The following is a 24,633-nucleotide window of genomic DNA, read 5'->3' as shown; positions in this document are numbered from 1 at the left end:
GTTTGAATGCTCTGTAATAAGTCTTCATGACTTCTTACAGAATGAGCCATCCAAGATTATTTTCAGTGTGCTGATCTAGCAAAGGGTATTGAAGAGGAAGATGAAAACAAGGATTTATCTAAGTGGTTTGGAGAAATACAGTCAAAAGTCGTTAATTCGGACGCCCATAATTCGGAATGATCTATAATCCGGACATCAAAACTAAAAACTTTCTGCGCATGCGCCGCGTTGACACATGTGCAGAGGCGTTCACGCGTGCGCGTAAGACCTTTTACGACTGCGCATATGAGTGTGCGCAAGTGCAGAATACGTTTTCGCGTGCGCATTTTATGTGCATCCGGCTTATTATTTTTTGCAGACTGTAAGAGCAATTTTATAAAAGTAAGCTTAAACTTTCGATTATATCAAATAGAATTTCCGATATATATTTGTTAATATGTAAAGGATCTAAAGCGAAAGTATGTTTTGAAATCCGAAATCTTTTATCATTTTCACGCTGCTCGGCGGCGGGCGCGTGATGAATTGGAAATTGATTTGTCAGCACTATCCTTATCTTCAGCGCAGATGTTTTTATTTTATTTGGCTTATAATTCCTTACCAAATGTAGTATTTCATCTCGATATGCTCCTCTTTGATATGATTTAAAACAAGTTCCTCGTCATTATAATTCACTTCCGATAGCGAAGAAAAGTGACAGAGGTTATTGAAAACAAAAAAATTTCGATTGACAAATTAGTCGGTGTTCTTGACACAGCAATTATAGCACTTGAACGGCGGAACTTTGTGACTGAACAAGAAATTATGTCTGTTTAATAGAATTAAAGAGAAAGTATTATCACATGAAACGAAGCAAAACTTAAACAACTTACATTGAAAGAAATGTTTAATAAAGTAAACAAATAAATATTAAGCTTTTTCTTTTTGCAAATTTTGATACCCTTTAGATCATAATTGTTCTTTATTTCATAAATTACGGTTTCATATTTTTAATTTTGGAATTTCTGCATGCCATCTTACGAGATTTAAACTGATGATCTATAATCCGGAAAAATCGATAATCCGGAATCGCTGAAGTCCCGACGAGTCCGGATTAACGACTTTTGACTGTAATAGCATTTCAGTATTTTCAAAATTTCATATTGGGTTTTTTAATCATGCAGTGAATTATCACTGCATGATTACATGCTATTACATGCAAAGGTCCAAGTGATAAACATATTGTGACAGAAATTAATATGAGAAATGATTACATTAGATTCTTGTGATGCTGACAATAAAGTTGGAAACAACGTAAAACATGGAAAAGGGAGCTCCTGATCACAGCAGATGCTGTAATGATTTCATTCATAAATTTTTATTTAGATAAAACATAGAACTGAAAATGATAAAATATTTTTACTTTTTGGACAGAAATATGGATAAAATATTCCTGCAGCATCATGTCAGTAGAAAATTAGAATGTTTTTGTACTCAGAAGTGAAGTAAAAGTTAATAATACGACTATATATATATATATATATATATTGTTCATTTTTAGTGATTTTTCTTATTTTTACAGCTAAAATAAATAAACATTCAGAGTTACAAATGTGTAGAATAAAAAAAGAAAATACAGTCGTCAAATTTAATTAGTCCAATGAATTTAATTAAATCTTAATGTTATTTTTCAAATTAGATTTGTTATTCACATCTTTTGGTAGATGTGATAATGCTAATCAGCTTCCCCCCATGATTATCAATCAGTTTTTGTGGTATAATCCATATTTCTTGTTGGATATAGTGAACTAAATTTCCATTTCCATGAAGTTCATTATAGCAAGGTTCAAATGTATTTATATTCATATTCTGGAACTCTGTTCAAATGTATTTATGTTGTTACTGAGAAAGAAATTAAGAAATAGTTAATCTGCTAAAAAGTGAGAAGGCAAAGTGTTTTGGAGAACTAAGCAATTGGTTATCAATAGAAGTGAACAGAAATAAAATAGTATGAAATGAAAATAAAAAAATTAATTAAATAACATGTGGAATTTTTAAAGACTCAAAAACACCTAGTCTCTAATTTCCTAGTAAATGCCACTTATAACTTTCTATATTGTAAAATAATTATTAGTTTGATGAATATCTCAGAAGAAAGTCCTCCAGTTATTTCTTTTGCTACATCTCATCTTAGTAGGTATTTAAACAAGCCAGCAATGTAAACATGAAAATCATCAAAAAGAATTTTGAAATATTTGAAAGAAACAGTAAATTTAGCATTGGTATGCAAAAAAGGAGAACAAAGATTGGAAGCATTTTCACTCTCAGATTAGGCTGGTGATGAGTTTGCAAAAAAAAAAAAAAAAAAAAAAAAAAAAAAAAAAAAAAAAAAAGGTGTTTCGTAGTGTTTAATATTCTACTATGGAAATCCAGTGCAACGGATTTCAAACAAACAGAACTGTTTGTTACATATCATTTTGTGAAGTAAAATATATTTCTGTACCTGAAGCTTCAGTTGAAATTATTTCCTTAGTTAGAATTGCAGCTGATGTAGAACATAATAAGCCTTTATATTTTAATTTAAATTTAGATATTCAGCATGCAATTCATTTAATAAAATGTTATGAAAATAGTAAGGGATCAAAGCATATTGATATCAAATGTAATTTTATTCAAGATTTGTTACACAAGGAAGTAATTAACTAACTTCAGGAAATGTTTCACACATTTTAATCAAAACCATAGCCTTTATAAAATTCATAAATGCAGGAATAATTCTAAATATAAGAACTTGATTTTTGAATTTTGAAATATAATGGAATTTTAACATTTAATTCTAAAATAGAAGAGTTTTTGAGAATTATTACAGTACTACTTCAATGTTTTGTTGTTCTGTTCTGTTATATTGTGAGCATCATCTTGTATATAAAATAAAATGCCCTTTTAGAACAGCATCAAGCTCCTCTTTCCTGTATATCTGACATTTTTACTAAGCAAGATTTCTGTATTCTTAATTCTTTCAATTTTCAAGTTTTAAATTTTAATTTATTAACATTTTTATTTTTTAAATCTAAAGCTTCGATTTTTGAAAATTTTGCAACATTTATATTCTCTTGTTAAATTTCTAATGAAGACTGATTATTTTACTGTAGAAAGGTTTATTTTATAAAATAGACATTTTAAAAGCTTTTTCTTAAATATAAAACTTTTATCCTTGATTCTGAGAAAAAATAGACTAACATATATATATTAAAAAATTAAATTATGTTCTTTCTAAAAAAGTACACATTAAAAAATATTTTTTAAAATTGTAAACCTGAAATCTGAAAAATATTTTTAAGTTAGTTTCTGTTAGGTTATTAAATATTTTTATGCTTTTGATGTTACTGAGTAAAGTTTTTTTTTATATTCCAATATATGATTTCTCCATTTAGTTTAATTATATGCTATAATGTTTTAATTTGCTTTATCTGTTTTTCATACTAAAACATCTGAAGTTACTGTTTCATTAAAATATGCTAGTGACAGCCCTAAGTTGCTCTTATTTCCTCCTATTTGTTTATAGGTGCTGCTAAACTTTATTTGTCAAAGTCATTACAATGGCACTGATAATGAAGATGAAGAAAAAGACTTGTTTTTAAAAATTAGTAAGATAATTATATTCAGTTTCACATACAAAGAGGGAAAGAAAAAACTTAATTTATTATTTTTATTTACATGTTATATTAACTGAAGTGTCAGAATGCTATCTACAGAACTAAATTAAATTTCTGATTGAACTCCTGAGTATAGAAATGGTTAGAGCCAAATAACAATGTGTGATATAATAGGTATGGTTCTAGTTACTATACCTCAACATAGGTTTGATAGCAATGAGTTTATTGTTTATTATAGTTTTAACTTCAGACAAGTTACTGCAGCCGAAAGATGTATCTTCTTTCTTTTAGGTTTTATTGCTAAATAGTAGCAAAAGTATATCAAGAATGTATTAATTCCGAACTTCAGCAGTTCGTAAAAATGTAAAGATCACAGATGGTGCAAGAGCGGTACTGTCTACACTGCTTAAAAAAATTCATTACCCTGAAATAAGGAACATTGTGTCAGATTACATTCTATTTCAGTGCTGATTCTACTGAAACTATCAACACAATACTAAATAGCTTAGATTACATTCCTTAGTGTTAGTTAACATTAGCTAAATAATATACTCCTATTTTCAAGACTCCTTGATGTAATACATCTCACGTGAGTTGGAGAACATCCTATAGATGACTGTTGCCATATGGACTTTGATGATTCATATTTTCATTATTTATTTATTTATTTTTAGATACAGTAATATCTTGGAGATAACCACCATGTATTCCAAATTATTTTAATCTTTTGTGGAGGTGATTGTCATAGAGAACATGATTATTGATAATGTTCAATGTCATTTTTAAATTTTGCTTTCAAAACACTGAACATTTACAAAGGGGCCATTGTGAGAAATTTCACTACATTGATTAATGAAGATTGTGTGAAATGATGGATTTATCCTGTTAGCAAAAAATTAAACAAGGTGTTAGTAACTATCATGCTTTGGGATATGTTTCTTTGGACTATAAGTGAACTGTTACAAATGAAGTCTTATACAGGTCTCAGTGCAAATCCTTTGTGTTTTTCTGAGTGTTGCATATTTTGTTGGTAATAATTTATGCCAGCAGAGGAAAAAACTTCAGATGGGAAAAAAGTAGGTCATTGAATACTAAACTAGTTTCTATATACTGCACTGATTCCTGTTCTTGCCAGATTTAAGCTCTATTCATCATTTATGGGCGATTAATTAGATTTCACTAGATGTCTTGCAGTGACATCCATTAAATATTATAGACAACAATGTAATTATCCTGGCTTAATAAATTCTCAAACCTCTCTCAGTATCACTTTAATATTCGCATTTAGTCTCATGCATGGTCTGGTCTGGTAGAAATGTTGTGGGGCACCCGAGGGTTACTATAAGTAATGTAGGTATAGTTTCACCCCACTTCGATCTAGAGAAAGCCCAAAAGATCACAGAGCTGACCAAGCTGCTTGAAACGTTTGTTTCACCTCACACCAATAGTCCTGAGACCTCATGTGAACCTCGGGACTTCCAATCAAGACTCCAAACATCTATTAAAATTTTGAAAATATATACAAAGTGTACATAACATTTAACAGGTGGTGCCATCGCACTTACATGCTTTGGAAACATATCCAGTTTCAATTTGTACAATTTGATCTTGGTGGTAGCAATACATATATAGTATTTGGTATAATACAATTTTTTTGACTAATTATCAATAGATGGTATAGTTGTGAGAATTTAAATTAATTAGTACAGTACTTAAAATGAATAGTGCAATTTAGTGTTTCCCTAATTCAATATATAATGCAATGCATATTGAATGTAGTTTAGTAATTCAATATATATATTCAAATATAACACTGTTTATATATTCAATAGATCAATGATAAATAGTTCATTGATCCTAATAAGTTTATAATTGTAATAGTTCATAAAACTCAAAGTAACACATTAGCATACAGTTCAAATACAAATAGTTCATTGCTATATAGTTCATATATAATTTGCATATAGTTCATAAAAAAGTACATTTATAGGATATTGGTAAATAAATCTTAGTGGCTCATAATAGTGTATTGGCAAAATTATTGGTGTTATAAACAACAAGAATAATTATAATAGTACATTGACATTTAATTTTTATAAATGTTTATAATAGTTCTTAATAGTTAATAATAAATTATTCCATAATTAGGTAAACAGTTCCCAATTATTCGTATTTGGTATAGTTTATGTCTATTCAGCAGGATTATTAAATCCATTAGGCTCTAGGAATGGCTCTAGATTAATAGCTAGTATTTGCAATAGTTCATAATAGTTAATTGTCATTATTATTAATGTCATAATTAACAGATTAATTGACAATGACATGATCATGTATAATTTTGAAAGTTAGTATATAGAATAGTTTATAATAATACATTGACATTTTGATTGCTATCATAACCATTAGATATAATAGTTCTGATAGATATAATAATAGACCAAAAGCTATAATTATAATAGTTTCTTGATGTATAGTTCATTATATGATTCCATTTCTTTTATTTGAGATGTTGTCATTTTACAACATAAGTTTGTGTCGAATTTAGGTTAGTTAAGTGCATATACAGTCAAAAGTCATTAATCCGGACACCCATAATCCGGAATGATCTATAATCCGGACCTCAAAGCTACAATTTTTCTGCGCATGCGTCAACGCATAATGCGTTCACACATGCACATAGGCGTTTACTCATGCGTGTAATACTTTTACGCATGAGCATAATACGTTTACGCATGTGCGTTTAATGTATAACGGACGGTATAAGCTTAAGCTAAAATTATCTAATTATCTATTTCAGTTAATGTTGCAGATTGCGTTGTTCCTTAATCTTCGAATTCGATCCGTCTTATTATTTTTTGCAGACTGTTAGAGCAATTTTATAAAAGTAAGCTTGGACTTTCGATTATGTCAAATAAAATTTCCGATGCTACAGATGCCAAAGGGTCTACAAAGCGAAAGTATGTTTCGATGTCCATCAAACAAAAAGTAAAATTGCTGCAAAAAATGGATAAAGGCATATCCTTTGTTTCCCTAACCATTCCAAAATCTGTTTATCAATTTCATGCTGCTCTAAGAGGGGGGGAATGGGCGCCGCGCAATGAACTGGAAGTTGATCTGTCAGCACTATCCTTATCTTCAGGGCAGATGTTTTTATTTTATTCAGCTTATAATTCCTTACTAAATGTAGTATTTCATCTCGATGTATTCCGTCTTTGATATGATTTAAATCAAATTCCTCATCATTATAAATATCATGAGTACACATCAAATAGTATTCTGGTTGCAATTTTCTAATTTCGACTATGCGTAATGTATGCTTTACGCATGCAAGCATTGAAAGAAATATTTATGAAGTAAACAAATATTAAGCTTTTTTTTTTTTTTTTCGTTTTTTTGATACCCTTTATTTTTTATAATTTTGATACCCTTTAGATCATAATTGCTCTTTATTTCATAAATTACGGTTTCATATTATTTTTTGCAGACCGTTAGAGCAATTTTATAAAAAGTAACCTTGAACTTTCGATTACGTCAAAAAGAGTTTCCGTTTCTGGATCTGCCAAAGGATCTACAAAACGAAAGCATGTTTCGATGTCCATCAAATAAAAAGTGGAATTGCTGCAAAAAATGGATAAAGGCATGAAGAAAGTGACAGAGAGGTTAGTGAAAATGGAAAAATTTTGATTGACAAGTTAGTCGGTATTCTCGGCACAGCAATTACAGGACTTGAACAGCGAAACTTTGTAACTGAACAAGAAATTATGTCTGTTTATAGCATTAAAGAGAAAGTATTAGCACATAAAATGAAGCAACTTAAACAACTTACATTAAAAGAAATATTTAATAAAGTAAACAAATAAATATTAAGATTTTTTTGTAAATTTTGATACCCTTTAGATCATAATTGCTCTTTATTTCATAAATTATGGTTTCATATTTTTAATTTTATTATTTCTGCATGCTATCTTACCAGATTTAAACTGATGATCTATAATCCGGAATCGCCGAAGTCCTGACGAGTCCAGATTAAAGACTTTTGACTGTATCACATTTTGTTTAATGTAAATGTTTTCACTTGATAGAATAAAGTACAATACTTAATAAGTTGGCATAATAGGTTTATAGGATAAGTTATAATTTAGTTTTAGTTCATGTAATAGATTTCATTAGTTTATTTTGTAGCATAAATATATTTGTATCAGTATTGTAGTAATCTTCCTAATATTTTTCTGTTGTCTTTCTTGTGAAATACTTGTCCTTTGATGGATATATATACATTTAAATAGTATTGACCACATTTTAATTATATTGTTTAGGTGAATTAAGTTGAAGAAGTGATTTTAACTTGTTGGTTGTAATGATGAATTTAATTTTAAAGATGTCATATTCGGTTCTTGTAATTATTTTGGTCATTTCCTTTTATATATTAGACAGTTTGGTGAATAAGCAGGGTGATATGTATTAAGGTTCGTATTATTAGCATCATTATGGAGTTTGCAGTTTATACATGATGGACTTTCTGTTTGGCATTCTCTGATATTGTGACTGCTGCCATATAATGTACAATAATTTCTGTGCTAGCAATTTCTAACTGAGTGGGTAAAGTCTTGATATACGAAACATCCACATAAACCAAAAAATTCTATAATTTTGTGACTTAGGTGTGGTTGCTAATGTTTTGCTTCATTAGTATTTTGAAGGCTAAAGGAGAGTATTCAATTACCCATTTTATTCCATTGTTTCTTTTGTCATTTATTTTAAAAGAGAGCTTAAATTCGTTCTCTTGTCGTCCAGATGGTATAGTGGTTAGGGGAGCCTATTTGCGGTAACGAAGGGCCCGGGTTAAGACATGGATGTTTGTAAATGTATAGTGTCGGTGCAGCACTTTAAATGTGCGGCAAGCCGAAAGTCCTCTCGTGTAGAATGGTTGGTGAGGAGAGGGGTGGGAGACCCCCAGGATATCCCCCCAGGGTGTTCTCTCTCAAAATTGGGGTTGGAAAATAAAGTCCAACCTCTCTTTGGAGTAGGCTCTGGCAACCATTGTTCCATGTAATATGGACAAAATACATGTTTAAATTGTTTTTATACTTTTTTTGTTTTGTTGTAGTTATTCTGTATTATTCGGTTTTAAATTAAAGATAGCATAAGAATTCGTTTGGTAATTTTGGAAGATTATCCAGCATTAAAATTAAGTATAATTAAAGCATAATCTTAAAAATTACTCGAATATATTTTTCTAAACAGTAGGCTGCACATATAAGACGGGTATGTTTTACAGGACATTTGAAAGAGGAAATTCTGTTTTATATTGAGGCTGGTACTTATAGTTTGACCGTCTCATCTGCGATCATGAGCACAAACACGCATGCGCCATTCGGACCAAATTATTCTCAAAATAGGGTGGAAAGAATGGGAACTTTCTTTCCCTCCAGCATAGCTCTTTCCGGAGAAGAGAAGACCTTTTACGTCGCAGCAAGTAATACCGTCCCTTTTGGACGAGTCTATGTGTTTTGGCAGAATGCCAACCAGGGTTGCGGTTCAGATGGTTGAACTATATAATATGATTTTTGGATTAAGAAACAAACAACACAAGAAATTAACTTTCTCTCTAGTAAGGTCACCAAAATTGATCCTCCCTAGGGTGCTCTCCCTCAAAATTGGGGGGGGGTAGAAAATAGAAGTCCAACCTCTCTTCGGAGTAGGCTGTGTCTTTGTTCCATCTAATATGTGCAAGACAACAACTATTCGTTCCCTTCCAAATTAGTTGCTTGTTTAATTACTGTAGTGACATCTTCTGGACCAGTATTGTTAGGTAATTTGTTTATTGTGCATTTAGATTTTCTCTTGGTTGTATTTTGAGAGAAACTATATTATTGATTTTTTCATTGTTTTCTAATATGGAGTTAATCTTGAGTATTTCTTCTTTGGTAGTGTATGAAACCATGATACCACCTTTTTGGATATGTGAAATGTTTTGAATTTTTACACCAATTTGTGAAACTGGATTGTAATTTTCTAAATTATCTCTTAATTCATGATTCGTTATTTGAGCCTTTGGGATAATAAGAAGTGTCGGTGGCTGTCTTTAGTTGAAGCTTAAATTATTTTGACTATTTCTGCATATGATCTGGATCCTTCATTTTGTATCTGATTATGAGATATAAGAGAACATATATGCGTTACTGATATTTTGATAATAAATATCAATTTCTTTATTTGATGGTATATTCTGAATATTGTTGTAACCTATGGGTTTAAAATTGTTTGCATTCTGGATATAATTTTGTTGCAGAGGAGCTCTTTGATTTGATGTTGAAATTCTATGATTATGTGAAGATATGTTATGTAAATTGTTTTAATTTCCATTGTTGGAGCTTATTGGTGATAGAGCTGCGTCGTCATAGAATTTTCTTGTTTAACAGCAAATAAGTGAAGTTGCTGAGTCCATATATCTCTTAGAATTGATATGATGACTAATATCATTAGAATTACTAATTCAGAAGTGAAACAACAAAAATCAGCGTTATATTCACAAAATTTTCACAGGACTAGTTTCGATGGTTTTACCGAACCATCATCTTCAGCTGCAAAACCGCAAATGAACAAGATAGGAAATAATGATTAGATAAGATAAGAAAGCCTGGACAAGAATAAGCAAGTGGCGCCATCTGTTGGCGAAACCAGAACTAAAACATAATTTCTCTAAAAGCCGAAGGCAAATTTGGATTGGAATTAGGATCGTTAACTAGAACAGAAAGATTTTAATGAATGTGAAATGCCTCTAGAAAATCCAGTTCTCCAATGGAAGATGTTTTTTGAATAATTTTGGCAGCAGAAAAATTGAAAGTGTGATTTTCGGACCAACAATGTTGAGCAACAGAAGACTTCTGTGTTTCCTTTTTTCTAACATATGCCTCATGTTCTTTGACGCAAAATTTTAAGGCTCTCTTAGTTTGACCAATGTAAATTAAACCACACTGGCAAGGAATCCTATAAATACCCCAGGAATTCATATCCGGAATGGGGTCCTTGAGTATAGAAGTTGGAATTTTATTGATTGGAGAATAAACAACCCGAAAGTTAAATTTCTGCAAAATATGTGCAACTTTATAGCTAATTGATGGAAAGAAGGGAATGACAACAGAATTTTTATAATCTCCTAAAATAAGAGTGTGGCTTTTAGTGTGTTGAGATGACAATTTTTTAACTGCTTGATTAATAATGTTGGGTGAAAAGCCCCTGTCAATAGCTATTGCTTTTAAATAATTTAGTTCTTCATCAAGGGCTAGTTTGGAGGAGCAAACTTGAAGAGCACGGAAAACATAGGAATAAAATGTAAAATCATAGGAATAGGAATAAAATGTAAACATAGGAATAAGATGTAAAAATGTAAAAAATTCGCAACAGATGGGATAAGCGAATGTTTTAAGTTGCTTGAAATGATTTGCGAAGATTTGATCGCAGTTTTTATTTTGGATAAGTCCGAAGGTGAAGGATCTTTAGGGATCGGATTATATGGTCCTTCGTTTAAGAGTTTAGTGACACCATCGATGTAAGTGTTCTTATCCATGACGACTATCCGACCACCTTTGTCGGCCTTTGAAATGATAATATCCAGGTTAGAATGAATTTCGCGCATTGTAGCTCTTTCTCTCGCAGTTAGATTTGGTTTCAAAGGTTTATTATTGAATTTCACATTATGAGCGATAAGATGCCTAATCATTTCTTTTTGTGAATCTGAAACTTTACTGAACTTACTGATTTCAGATTCACAAAAAGAAATGATTAGGCATCTTATCACTCATAATGTGAAATTCAATAATAAACCTTTGAAACCAAATCTAACTGCGAGAGAAAGAGCTACAATGCGCGAAATTCATTCTAACCCGGATATTATCATTTCAAAGGCCGACAAAGGTGGCCGGATAGTCGTCATGGATAAGAACACTTACATCGATGGTGTCACTAAACTCTTAAACGAAGGACCATATAATCCGATCCCTAAAGATCCTTCACCTTCGGACTTATCCAAAATAAAAACTGCGATCAAATCTTCGCAAATCATTTCAAGCAACTTAAAACATTCGCTTATCCCATCTGTTGCAAATTGTGCCAGATTATATGATCTTCCCAAAATTCATAAAAGTGGTATTCCTTTCCGCCCTATTGTATCAAATTTAGGTACTGCCTCGTATCCATTAGCTAAATATTTAGTTTCTAGATTTTCCACTCTATTAGACAATAACATTTACACCATAAAAAATTCAATAGAGTTTGTAAAAAAGGTTAAAAACATTTCTCCTAGTAATTTACTCATGGTTTCTTTTGATGTAAAATCATTATTCACCAATGTCCCAGTGGAGGGTGCATTAAGATGTCTAGAAACCAGACTTCGCGAATTTCATTTCTCTTGCATCGAAATTGATGAGCTAATTTCTCTCACTCAACTCTGTTTGAAACAAACACATTTTGTTTTCCAAAATAAATATTACAAGCAAACTGAGGGATTAGCCATGGGAAGCCCCCTCAGTCCCATCCTGGCTGATATCTACATGCATTATTATCAATCAAAATTGTTTGAAACTTTAAACTTCCCGGCATGGTTCCGGTACGTAGACGATACTTTTACCCTGTTTGAAGGTAACAAAGATGATTTAAATAAAGTTCTTTCAACAATGAATTCTATTGATCCTGCTATTCAGTTCACTTTTGAACCTGAGACTTGCAATTCTCTTCCGTTTCTCGATATTCTGGTCACACGTAACACATCCAACTTCAGTACTACAGTTTACCGTAAACCTTCATCGGTTTGCCTTCCACCACACTTTAAATCATGTCATCCGACTAAACAAAAGTTAGCTTCATTTTATTCCTATGTTTTCCGTGCTCTTCAAGTTTGCTCCTCCAAACTAGCCCTTGATGAAGAACTAAATTATTTAAAAGCAATAGCTGTTGACAGGGGCTTTTCACCCAACATTATTAATCAAGCAGTTAAAAAATTGTCATCTCAACACACTAAAAGCCACACTCTTATTTTAGGAGATTATAAAAATTCTGTTGTCATTCCCTTCTTTCCATCAATTAGCTATAAAGTTGCACATATTTTGCAGAAATTTAACTTTCGGGTTGTTTATTCTCCCATCAATAAAATTCCAACTTCTATACTCAAGGACCCCATTCCGGATATGAATTCCTGGGGTATTTATAGGATTCCTTGCCAGTGGGGTTTAATTTACATTGGTCAAACTACGAGAGCCTTAAAATTTCGCGTCAAAGAACATGAGGCATATGTTAGAAAAAAGGAAACACAGAAGTCTTCTGTTGCTCAACATTGTTGGTCCGAAAATCACACTTTCAATTTTTCTGCTGCCAAAATTATTCAAAAAACATCTTCCATTGGAGAACTGGATTTTCTAGAGGCATTTCACATTCATTAAAATCTTTCTGTTCTAGTTAACGATCCTAATTCCAATCCAAATTTGCCTTCGGCTTTTAGAGAAATTATGTTTTAGTTCTGGTTTCGCCAACAGATGGCGCCACTTGCTTATTCTTGTCCAGGCTTTCTTATCTTATCTAATCATTATTTCCTATCTTGTTCATTTGCGGTTTTGCAGCTGAAGATGATGGTTCGGTAAAACCATCGAAACTAGTCCTGTGAAAATTTTGTGAATATAACGCTGATTTTTGTTGTTTCACTTCTGAATTAGTATTTATTCGGCGTGTTATCGTGTCTTAATCATTAGAATTGTTTATTTCATTCTTCATATGAGGGTAAAGACAAATGCGAGTTTTTTGCATCAAGTTTTGAATCTTTTATAAAATCTCATACATGGTGGAGGTCATTATCAATATACATTATTGATGTGTGCTTAGTGTTTAGACTTTTTATTATATGATTTTGTAATGTAAATTTGGTGCATAATAATTTAGTTAAACACTGCAGGATTTATAGTTATATTTGTTGTAACATTTGTTGTGTTTAAAATTTCCTGTATTCTTAATATCATTTCTTCTTATTTTGAAAAGTGTTTTCATTACACCACAAAAGTAGGGTTGAGGTGAAATTTTCTTGAATCAGAATCCAATTTTAAAAGGCTCTCAGATCCTTCATATCAGAAAATAAGAAAGGCGTGGGAGGAAAATTGAAAGTTTTTAATTAAAACATAAGTTGAAATAATTTAATGAAAAATTTAACAATAAAGATCTTAAAAATACATCTGTATTTATTAAAAAGTTATAAATGAAATTTAGTAAGTCAAGTACATAATTAAAAGTCTTAATTCTAGAAGTTAGTATATGCAACATAATTTGACAAAGTATTCGAATAACTATTCATATTTTTTACATATTTCTAGAATCTCTTTAAATCAAAGTACGTGCAGATATGGGTGGATTATTTTATAATTTCACATAAATAAACATTAAGCTTAAATTTTAAATTTTTGCCAGAAAATTAAGAAAAAGTAAACTTGTGTTAATTTTAAATTCTATAAAATATTCAGAAGCAAAAGAGGTATGCAGAGATCTATTATCATTGAAATTGCAACAGTGATATTTTTAATTAATTTATTTTTTAATGAATCCTTGTATGTCATATTGAAAAACATTAATGTTTCATAATGTAATGAGTTTACATATTAAATAGTTTTTTAGATTATGATTTGAAAGATGAAAAATTTTACAAATTTGAATTTTTAAATCTTGGATCTTTTTGAAAATTGAAATGCCCCAGTATGTAAAAATGAGTAGAATTATTCCATAATTATTTTTTTTCACAAAATAAGCAAAGAATGCAGTTCATTTATCATTCTGTTATGAAATGAGGATTTGAATTTGTAACCCTTTCTCTTTCAAAATAAGTTTTTGGCAGATAGCCCTAGTGTGCTTTATCATAATCAAATTAACCAAACAAAACAAATCAAAGTAAATTTAATAATTCACAAATAAACTTGATTTTACATAACTAAGCTATTTATTTTTTAGGTCTGAAAACTTGATAAAATATTCATAAAAAGTGTTGGAGAATTAAAAATTAAACTTGCCTTGCAGTACAATTTAATTTTGTTAATATGAAAAGCAAAATATGCATTAGCCTTACTCATAGTGTCTGAGAATCTAATATCTTAAAAATGTGTGTAAATTATTAAATCAATAATACTATAATTATTACTATAATAAACTTTATTCTTATTTAAATATTATATTTCTAATAATTGTTATATAATATACTTAATTTATAATTTTGCATGGTAATGATTATTTAAAAAAATTCACTGATTTTTTATTGCTTAGTTGGCATATTCTGTTTTCTTCCTTTACATCTGTGTAAAAGGATGAGAATCACTTTTACTTTTTGTTTCCTTATTGCCTCTCATAAAAGCTGTGTAAGAGTATCTAATTTTGTCTTTGGCTTGAATGTTAGAACTTGTGAAAGTGTAAAACTTATATTACAACTATAAATATGAAATGCAGTAGGCAGTTTTTCTTAGATACATGCTTTCCCAGAGCTTGTTTAATGGCAGGTTTTTAGCCGAACTTTTTATGACAACTGGGAGAAAATTGCATTTGATACTGCCTTTTGTATAGATCAACCATTTAGAAAAAAGGATCTTGAAACAAGTGTCTGTAAAGTTCCTTGAATCAAAAATTTCCTCAAAATATATTTAATGTGTTAAGAAAATTTGTTCTCCAATCTGATAGTAACTTTTGGACAATATTTCACTCTCACCATCATAGTATTGTTTTCATAGATAATTTGTAAAATTTCTTCATCTATTAAAATTATCATTATTTGAATGTCATTATAAAAAGTTCAAAATCATGTAAATGAAATTTTCGTAGTAGTTAAGTTTCACACAGTATTAGGAAGTTATCATTTACCATTCAGAAATGATAAATGATGAAAGAAAAGTGCTTGTCCATTTTCCATGTGGAAGACCCATTTCACATTGATTTTTAGACAAATTCCACAAAATCTTGTCAGTATGGTATATTTGAAGTTTTCTTTTTTTTACATCCAACCTTTTTATTTCCAGTGCGTAGAACTCATTTAAAAATTATTTTGCGATATTGCTGTTGAACTGAGTTTTATGGTTTAAGTACAAAGAACATGATATTTAATAAATAAAGGTAACACACAAAACGTTAAAAAAATGCTCCTTTGGACGTAATTTAAAAACTGAAGGTTTTTTTTTTCCCCACCCCCAGTTTTCTCTCTCTCTCTTTTTTGAAGTGAGCAAAATGATTTTCCATTGTATAGGTGCTATAAATAGGTGAGGATAAGTAGAAAATGGTATAGATATTTATTGTACAATATGACATAAATGTGTACTGCAGATGAGTCTATTTTTTTACATGCTACCGAAATTTTCTCCTTGCTGCAACTTATTGCAAGTGCATTTTTTTCTCACTCACTGATGAAGTTCTTCTTTTTATATATTTGTTTCTTTCAAATTCTATTCTTCATTCAAATGCTGAAGATATGGAGCAACGGTGCACAAAGCTTTTCAGAAGGTCTTGGAAATGAAATGTGTATGTCCGTAACAATGCAGTTGGCACATTCCCCCCTTTTTTTTCTGAAAAACTCTTCCTGTGGGCACTGAAATCAATCTGTTTGTAATGTATAAAATGCATGAAAAACATATAATTGGCTTATTAATCAGGATATGTTATGGATTGACAGGAGAACTGTGACCATGAGCAAAACATATATATATATATATAACTTGGACCAATTTATTCATGAAGAAGAAATAAGATCCATCAAGTTACCATGTTACTCTTTACCGGTATGGTTTTCCAGCCAGCAATTCTGTTGTAAGTTGAAGTCTTTTGGTAGAAGGCCAACCATAGGTGCATTAGCAGTTTTTAAGAATTGTTTATGGTGAAGTGTTTACTTATATTGATTGCAAGAGCTTATGAAATATCAGTAATAAAATTTCTTATAATTCTTTTTTATGCATGATTTCTTGTTTGTTCAAAATTAGATTCATGGTATTTTAATAGTTTCAAAATGCTCAGTAGGCTATTTGCTGGTGATGATTATAAGTATTTAATTTTTGTATTGTTTTCTGCCGTTAAGTTTAATATGTATTTTGCAAATTTTGAAATTCTGTCCAAATATTACTTATTTACTGGTTTAATATCTGAAAAATTTCACTAACTGTTTCATAATATTAAAATTTAAGTAAAAGCTCGTATGCCTGAGGATGCAACCAAAGTAGAAGAAGAGAACCTGAAGAAGAAAATTCAAATAGAAGAACTTCAAAAAAATTGGGTATGTAGAATATTATGAGAATACTTCTTTTAATGCTTGAACATTAATAAGTTATGCTAATTATTATTCATATTCCTAGAATGCAATACAAAATTTAAAGAAAGACATTGACTTGCTGGATCAAGAGATTAAAAAATATGAAATTTACAATGCTGAGATGTTAAATCATAAGCCGAGAAAAGTTGAAGCATGTGAGCGGCTAAATGAGGAATTAAAAACACAGCGTATGTTACATTTTATGTTGCTTAGTAAATAGCATTTCTTAAAAAAATTACTAAATATATGCTTTGTGTATAAAACCATCTGTTATTTTTATTTGTTTAAACTATTCTTTGTTCTATCAAAGATCTGTATATTTTTTATACTCATATTTTTGTAGCTGTCTGACTTATATATACTGGTATTCAAAATTAAAAGATAATTGTGAAAGTTATGTTACCTGAACAAAGACTGACCGGAACTATGCTGAGCATAATTATTTATGGTAATTATATACTGCTGATGACAGCAACCTGTTGTACAGAATATGCAGATACTATAAATGTGGACAAATCACAAAAAAGAAATTTATTTATTGCAACACACATACTTTGTTTAAAATTTAAATGTGGTGAGATGATGTTAGTCATGTCTGAAAGAGATTTAAATCAGAGTTAATCAACCTTTTTATACCTACTGCCCATTTTATATATAATTTAATATATAAATTATTATATAACATTTAATATATTTTATATTTATAAGTAGTAAAATTTCCTCACACGCCACTGGTTCTGCAGTAATGTTGTGCTGTTATAAAGTTTTTTTTTTTTTTTTTTTTTTTTTTTTTTTTTTTTGAGTGGAGGTTGAGTAAAAAAGTGTGTAGTTAAATTTATCCATTTATTTATACTTTGTATATATTTATAACAGACAAAAAATGTATTAAAAATTACACAAACAGCTACTTAAATGAAAAAATGAGAAATAAATGGAAAAATTTTAATTAATTTTTAATGGTATCCTTGTGGCTGATGCTGAAAGACTAAATGCCTGCATTACATCTAAACTAATGTTGAATTTGATGTCTGGATTAATTTTCATAAAGGACAGACAAAAATCTCCTCTATTAAAAATATGCAGACGATTTCTCCATTTGGTCATAAATTATTAATAGGACTAAAGCCTGATTCTAGGAGATTTGAGATAAAGTTATCAATAAATGAAATTTAATTTTCCACATGTTTGGATGTAATGCAGGCAGTTTTACTTTCTCATATGAAGTACAGGATGTATTGTAATGGCGAAAATTTTCAGGTATTATATTTCAATGAAAATATCCATTTTGACCGTTGTCAAATGCAATTCAGCGATGTGTTTTCATGACATCTGTAAGTAAGGACAAAGTAAAGAACTCTTTTTCCCAAAACGGGTTACAAAAAAGATTTAAAATGGATTCAGAAGAGTTTTTTTGTGATGTCTGTATGTGGTATATATCTCACGTAACTCAAAAATGAAGTCTTAGAACGTTAAAATTTTGTATATAGGACTGCTATAACATGTAGTGTAGATTTCTATGTCTTTAGTTAATCTGCATGCAATAGTTATAGAATTATTAACAATTTAAAAGTTGTTTAAATGCGACTAAGCCTAATTCTTTTATCATAGCAGCCATATTTGTTTACAGTTGAAACTTAGCAGAATAGTGAATTAAGTCAGAGTCTGCACCTTCAGTGTCGTTTCACCGAGTGTGACCAAAAGTAAACTTAGTTTTGTGCACTGAAAGATCTGCCGTCTTGCTGGCTTGCTAATTCCCCCCCCCATAGAAACTCTAATTTTAATTGTAAAAATTGTTTTTTAATTGTTTTAACTGTATCTGTTGTTTTATATTTTTAATATTTTGAGGTTTTATGTATTTTTACATTGTTGCAAAGTGAGAACTGAATTAATTGAATGAGAAATATATATCTAACAAAATTAGACGAAATAAGTTTAAGTGAAATGCAGAAAAAAATGCATATAATTTAATATTCCGCACGAGCATATATTTAATATTCCGTAAAAATGCATATAATTTAATATTCCGTTCATTTTTAATGCACAGAAATATACTTTTCCTGAGTTAAAAGAAAAATCAACAAGCTATTCATGCCATACAAGGGGATAATGGTTAGTGACTCTGATTATTATACTCCAGGGCCCGGATTCAAATCCTGAAGAAGACATGGATACTAAATGTGTAGTGTCTTTGCTATATAGGGAACATTCTAAATATATGGCAAGCCAAAACTCCTATCGTATGGTTTTGGTGGTGGGGGAAGAGGGTGGGAGAAACTCGGACCTATCCCCACCCCCACGATTCTGTCTCTCAAAATTGGAGTGGAATTTAGCAAAGTCATACTTTCACCTGTATGGTGCTCAAGACTTTTGCCAATGACAGACATAATCTTTTACACTTCCCATGATAAAATTCATAAGCTTATGTTCATTAGGTCAGACAAGTGAGATTGGCCACAACAATAACAATCTCTTTGGCAGTAAGTAATGATTATTAAACCATGCAAAATTCTTAATAAATTATTTCAAGCATTTCTTGCTATTAAAAAATTGCTTTGCTACTTTTAAAACATAAGTATATATATGCTAGAAAATCTAGTTGTGGCTGTTCAGTATCTCCAAATCCACCATGCATTTCTAGCCGGTGTAAAATTTGGCCAGCCTTGTCATATAAGCATATAAAGGCAGATAGTCCATACATTTTTTGCCATAATCAATTAAAAAAATTCACAAAATGTTGATTTTTATGTAAAATATATATATATATATATAATTTATTTCCTAAACCGTATTGATTAATTGATTATATTATCTCTTAAGTTTAATTAAAGTAGAATTATTTTAAAAGTGTGCATCCATACTGGTAAGTTATATTTTGAAAGATGTTTTGAAGTAATTTGAAAGCAAAATGTTAATAATGTTTTAACGGGGACTGGAGTTAAATCATTCGCACTAAATGGATTTAAGTTCATACAACATTATATATATATATATATATTTAAGTCAAAATATAAATCAGTATTTATCCTTCTATATGGGTATAAACTAAAATATAATTTGCAAATACTTACATAGGCAGGGTTCGTATGGTCCTTAATAGTCCTTAAAAGTCCTTAGATTTTTTGGAATCGATTTTTGTTCCTTAATTTTGGCCAAAATCAGCAGAAGGTCCTTAATTTTAATCATCTGAAATTTCTGTCTGTTTTTACGACTGTCATTTTGAGGAATATTTTTGGCGATTCACTGCCGTATATATGTTTACCTTTTGAATGGGTTCATATGAGTTATAACTTGTTTCTATTTCTAATATAAATGATGGGATACTTGAGTTTCTAAGCAAAAATGAAACATAAGCATCTCAAAATTCACTTTTTCTAGTAAAGAGCTCTTAAACAACTTTTCGCTTTTGGGCATGTGAATTCTTTTATTAAACAGTTCTAAATTTGGCGACTTTTCAACATTTTGACAATTTTAAGATTATTTTCTATAGAAACTTTTTAATTCCGAGATCTGAGAAATTTTCGATGATTTTTTTAAAACATCATAACATTAACATACCTGCCAACTTTTACAAATTTTTCGTAATTTTTACGAAAATGTGTTTGTTTTTACGACCATAAGATCGTAATCCATTTTTTACGATTTTTTTCCTTTTTCAAGTGATTTTTGTCGAAATTTTAGAATTTTTCGCCAATTGCACCGTGTTTTACCGCCAACTACCGACTACTTCGAATCCAGTAACCTGCGGTTTCTCCCAACTCGCCGCTTAACCAGCCAATCCAATGTGCTGAACTTGTTTCTCCTACTCTTTTCTTTGTGGACACCAGAATATTTTTTCGCGTTCGCTTCAGCAGCAAGGGAATTACCCAGCTCGGACTCAGCGAGCGTGGATTGTCGCATTCTGTTTTTCCGGGTTTTTTTTTTTTTTTTTTCCCCACATGCTGTGAATTTTCTTAATACATCGTTGTTACAAAATGAATTCCAAAAAAAAACCGTATTCTCAATATTTTCGGCCTGCCTACAAAGCCGAATTTCCAACAATTAAAGAATCCTTCAAAGGAAATAACTATGCATTTTGCAACGTGTGCGTGTGTGACTTCATAATAAGTCACGGTGGAAGAAGCGACATTGTGAAGCATGTTAAGTCTAAAAAGCATGAAGTTAATGCTTCGGCTTCGACAACGTCAAAGAAAGTGGATGATTTTTTTCAAATTCGGCTACGAATTCAGATGCCGATGTCATTTTGGCAGAGTGTTTGTTTACAACAACAGCAGAGTGTTTGTTAGCAACGACAGCGATTGGAAGCTTTACCCCATCATCGTCACATATTTCTGTGATGTTTCTAATGAAATGAAAACTCATCTTTTGCGTCTTCCATTGTTAAATGGAGACGCTACGGGGGGAAATATTGACTCCTTGGTAATTAATGTTCATGTCATGGTGGGTGACAAAAAGGGTGTAGCCTCTTTCCTCAAAAAAGAACAAAATGAATTAATTGTTATTGGATGCCCATGCCACTTAATTAATTTGGCAGCAGAAAAAGCTGCAGTTGCTTTACCATTAAATATTGACCAGCTTCTGATTGATGCGTTTTTCTATCTGGAAAAAAGTGTAAAAAGGAAAGAAAACCTAAAGAATTTCCAAGAACTGTGCTCTGGTGAAACGAGAAAAATTCTGAAACATGTATGCATGAGATGGTTATCCTTAGGCAGAGCTCTAGGAAGGTTTATTGAACAGTGGGATGCATTGCTAAAATATTTCCACGAAGAGACCAAAACAAAACCACAGATCCCATCAAATTTGTCGGCATATAAGATTCCGAAAACCAACTTTGCTTCTAATCAAAATGCTTTAAAAGGGAAAAGCCAACACACAGAATTAAACCTTTTAAAAAGAAAATGCTTAGAAGACTCCTCAAAGGTCAACTTTGTTATAGAAGTTGAAGGGAAGAAGAAACAGTCTTCTATTAGCCAGGAGGAAAGGATTTTCTATCTTCTTTCTTCGGATCTGAACAAAGCATATTGTAGTTTTGTGTTAAGTACCATTAAGATTTTTGAAAGTGTAAATACCCTTCTACAATCAGCTCCACCAAAATCTCCCCTGCTTATCCAAATTCTTAATAATGTTTTGAAAGAACTTTATACTAAGTTTGTAAAACCGTCCGTTGTGAAAAACAGTGTGTTGATTCGTGTTACCTATAATAGTTTGGCAAATCAAAAGGATGACAATGATCTTATAATTGGAAATCAAACCAGGGAACTTGTAAATTCTTTGAAAGATCATGAGAAAAAAGAATTTTTTCAATGTGTTAGAAAGTACTTTTCCTCAGCCTGTGATTACATTGTAAGGAAGTTTCCTTTGCAAAATGAAGTTCTTTTAAATGCTGAAGTGGCAAATTTGAAACAAATTGAAAATTCATCTTTTGAAAAGATTCGTTTTTTTATTGATAAATTTCCATTTTTGTTAGCAATTAAAGAAAATGAATGCCATAATGATGCTTTAGATGAACTACAGAACCAATTTTCTGCTGCACAGTTTGAAGACTTTGCCAGTTCTGGAGAAGATAGACTTGATGTCCTCATTGGTACCTTAACAAGAATAAAAAGAGCTGATGGAACACCAAAATATGATAGACTAGCAAGAGTTTTATGTGCTATACTCGTAATTCCACACAGTAATGCTGAGTGCGAGAGAGTCTTCAGTGTTGTGAAGAAAAACAAAACTATGTTTCGTTCTTCAATTTCACCAAAAACTCTAGAAAACATTTTAATTGCTAAATGTTATGAGGAAACTAATTGTTATGACAGGAAATTTTCCAAAGAATTTTTGGCTAAAGCCAAAAAATGCACTCTAAATTCATTGCAATAATTTTTTTTTGTGTAACATTAAGTTCTTGTTTTATGTTTCCTAATAAATTTTTTAGTTACTACTTAATTGAGATTTACTAATGTAAGTACAATTTTCTTTGGTACTTTTCCGTTTCGCCGGCGCAAATCTCGCCAAGCAGACTTTATTGGGGCCAACATACAGTATACACATAAAAAATATTAAAAAAATGTTAGTTCTAAGAATTCTTTTTTTGAAGGCATAAACATTTTAATATCGCTTAAAATTTTATAAAAAGCCAATAAATAAAGACAATAAATTTATAAAAAGACATTAATTTAAGAATTTACTATGTTTTCATGGTTCAACATCCTGATTCGCCGGTTCATATCACGTGACCCCAAGCGATCTCATCTCACGTAAACTACTGTACAAAAATCTAATGCTCTCAGTAATTATCTGTATTCTACATTAATTTCGAGTTAAATCTTAATTTGGAACACAAGTTTAAATGCAAGAAATATTTCAATTCGTACGAATAGCTTACTCAGAAATTATGTAAAACTGCAGTGCTTTACTTCGCTAATGCATTTTCATTAGAATTAATGAATTTAACCCCTGACTTTACCTTTTCTATAGTTTCGGCTTCGGTTAAGCGCTATGATTGCATCCTAATTGATTTAATTACCGAAAATGGCCTTAGACATAAAACTGAACTAGCTGATAAAAATTGTATAAAATTATGTGCCAGTATTGAAAGAAAGAATCAATCTGATAGGAAAAAGCTGCGACTTGTTTTGAAAATGAGACGTAAAAGGTTATCAGCGAGAATATTCCGTTTGGCATCGGTTGTACCATTATTGGCGACTTTATCGCTTGCGCCGGCAAAATGGAAAAGTACCTTTTCTTTTTTCTATTTGTATAAATTGTTATTTTTTTAATATCAAAGCATGATATTAATTCTTCGTGTTCTTCTGAATTTTTATCTTTAGAGGTTGGCAGGTATGTATTGACAAATTTCATTAAAATAATGGTAATGTATTGAAATTATATTTAAAAAATAACATTAAAATAAAAAAATTTTATTTTTCGGTGTCATATTATAAAGTTTCATTTTGGCAACTTATTATACAATATTTTAAATCTGAAAAATAAACAAGGTATAATGCTATAAAGCACAATTTACGAAACAGCTCTTAGCAAAAGCAAAATTAGCTATGTAATTAATTAAAAATGTCTTATTCTTAATTTTTTCGTCGTAAGAGTTTTTCCCATGTAACTGTCTCAGGATATTCAAAATTCTCAGAATGTGCATCAGTTTTCTGTATAAAATTAATTTTAAACTTTTTCTCTCCTATTTTTTTCCAAAATATTTCTGGCTTTTTGCTGTTACAGAAACGGTAGGGATAATTTTTCTTAAGGATTTTAGACATTGCAGCTTTTAAAGTTTAGAAGTATTTGAAGGCAAAATTTATAGACCCACAATTCTAAAAGATTCGAGAAATATGTGACAAAATGGAAAATGTCTCCATGGTATCAACACGTAATGGATGTATTTTACAGAAAGTTTGCAATGAATTTCTTAATTTTTGGAGAACATCTGGAAGAACATTGAAAACATAATATTTGAATGTTTTACTTCTGATACTAGAATCTTAACATGTTTATCTTCTATTTATTTTCTCTACTTTACACTAGACAGAAGCATGGAAAATATCAAAAATGCTTTTTATCTTATCACATGGGCTGGCATTATAGAAAGGGATTTTTTTTTTTTTTTTTTTTTTTTTTTTGTTAATAAAGAAATTGAAAACTTACAATTTAAAAGATTCGTCAAATATTTCTTAATGCATCATACACATAGCT

The 24,633-nt window shown here is 30.4% G+C and overlaps 1 protein-coding gene across 1 annotated transcript in view; it reads left to right on the top strand.

Moving 5' to 3' along the window:
- Positions 1-24,633, top strand: part of LOC118190597 (kinetochore protein NDC80 homolog) — a 62,111-nt gene that overhangs the window by 17,215 nt on the left and 20,263 nt on the right. The window contains exons 6-8 of the mRNA XM_035361350.2: positions 3,542-3,623; positions 16,820-16,908; positions 16,988-17,132. Coding sequence (XP_035217241.1) covers positions 3,542-3,623; positions 16,820-16,908; positions 16,988-17,132 — 316 coding nt within the window. The remainder of the gene's footprint in view (positions 1-3,541; positions 3,624-16,819; positions 16,909-16,987; positions 17,133-24,633) is intronic.

The sequence above is a fragment of the Stegodyphus dumicola genome, chromosome 5 (genome assembly GCF_044657685.1).
Source record: "Stegodyphus dumicola isolate Sdum_Otavi_A_Nest chromosome 5, ASM4465768v1".
Lineage (NCBI taxonomy): Eukaryota > Metazoa > Arthropoda > Arachnida > Araneae > Eresidae > Stegodyphus > Stegodyphus dumicola.
This window is presented reverse-complemented; position numbering and strand designations above follow the sequence as displayed.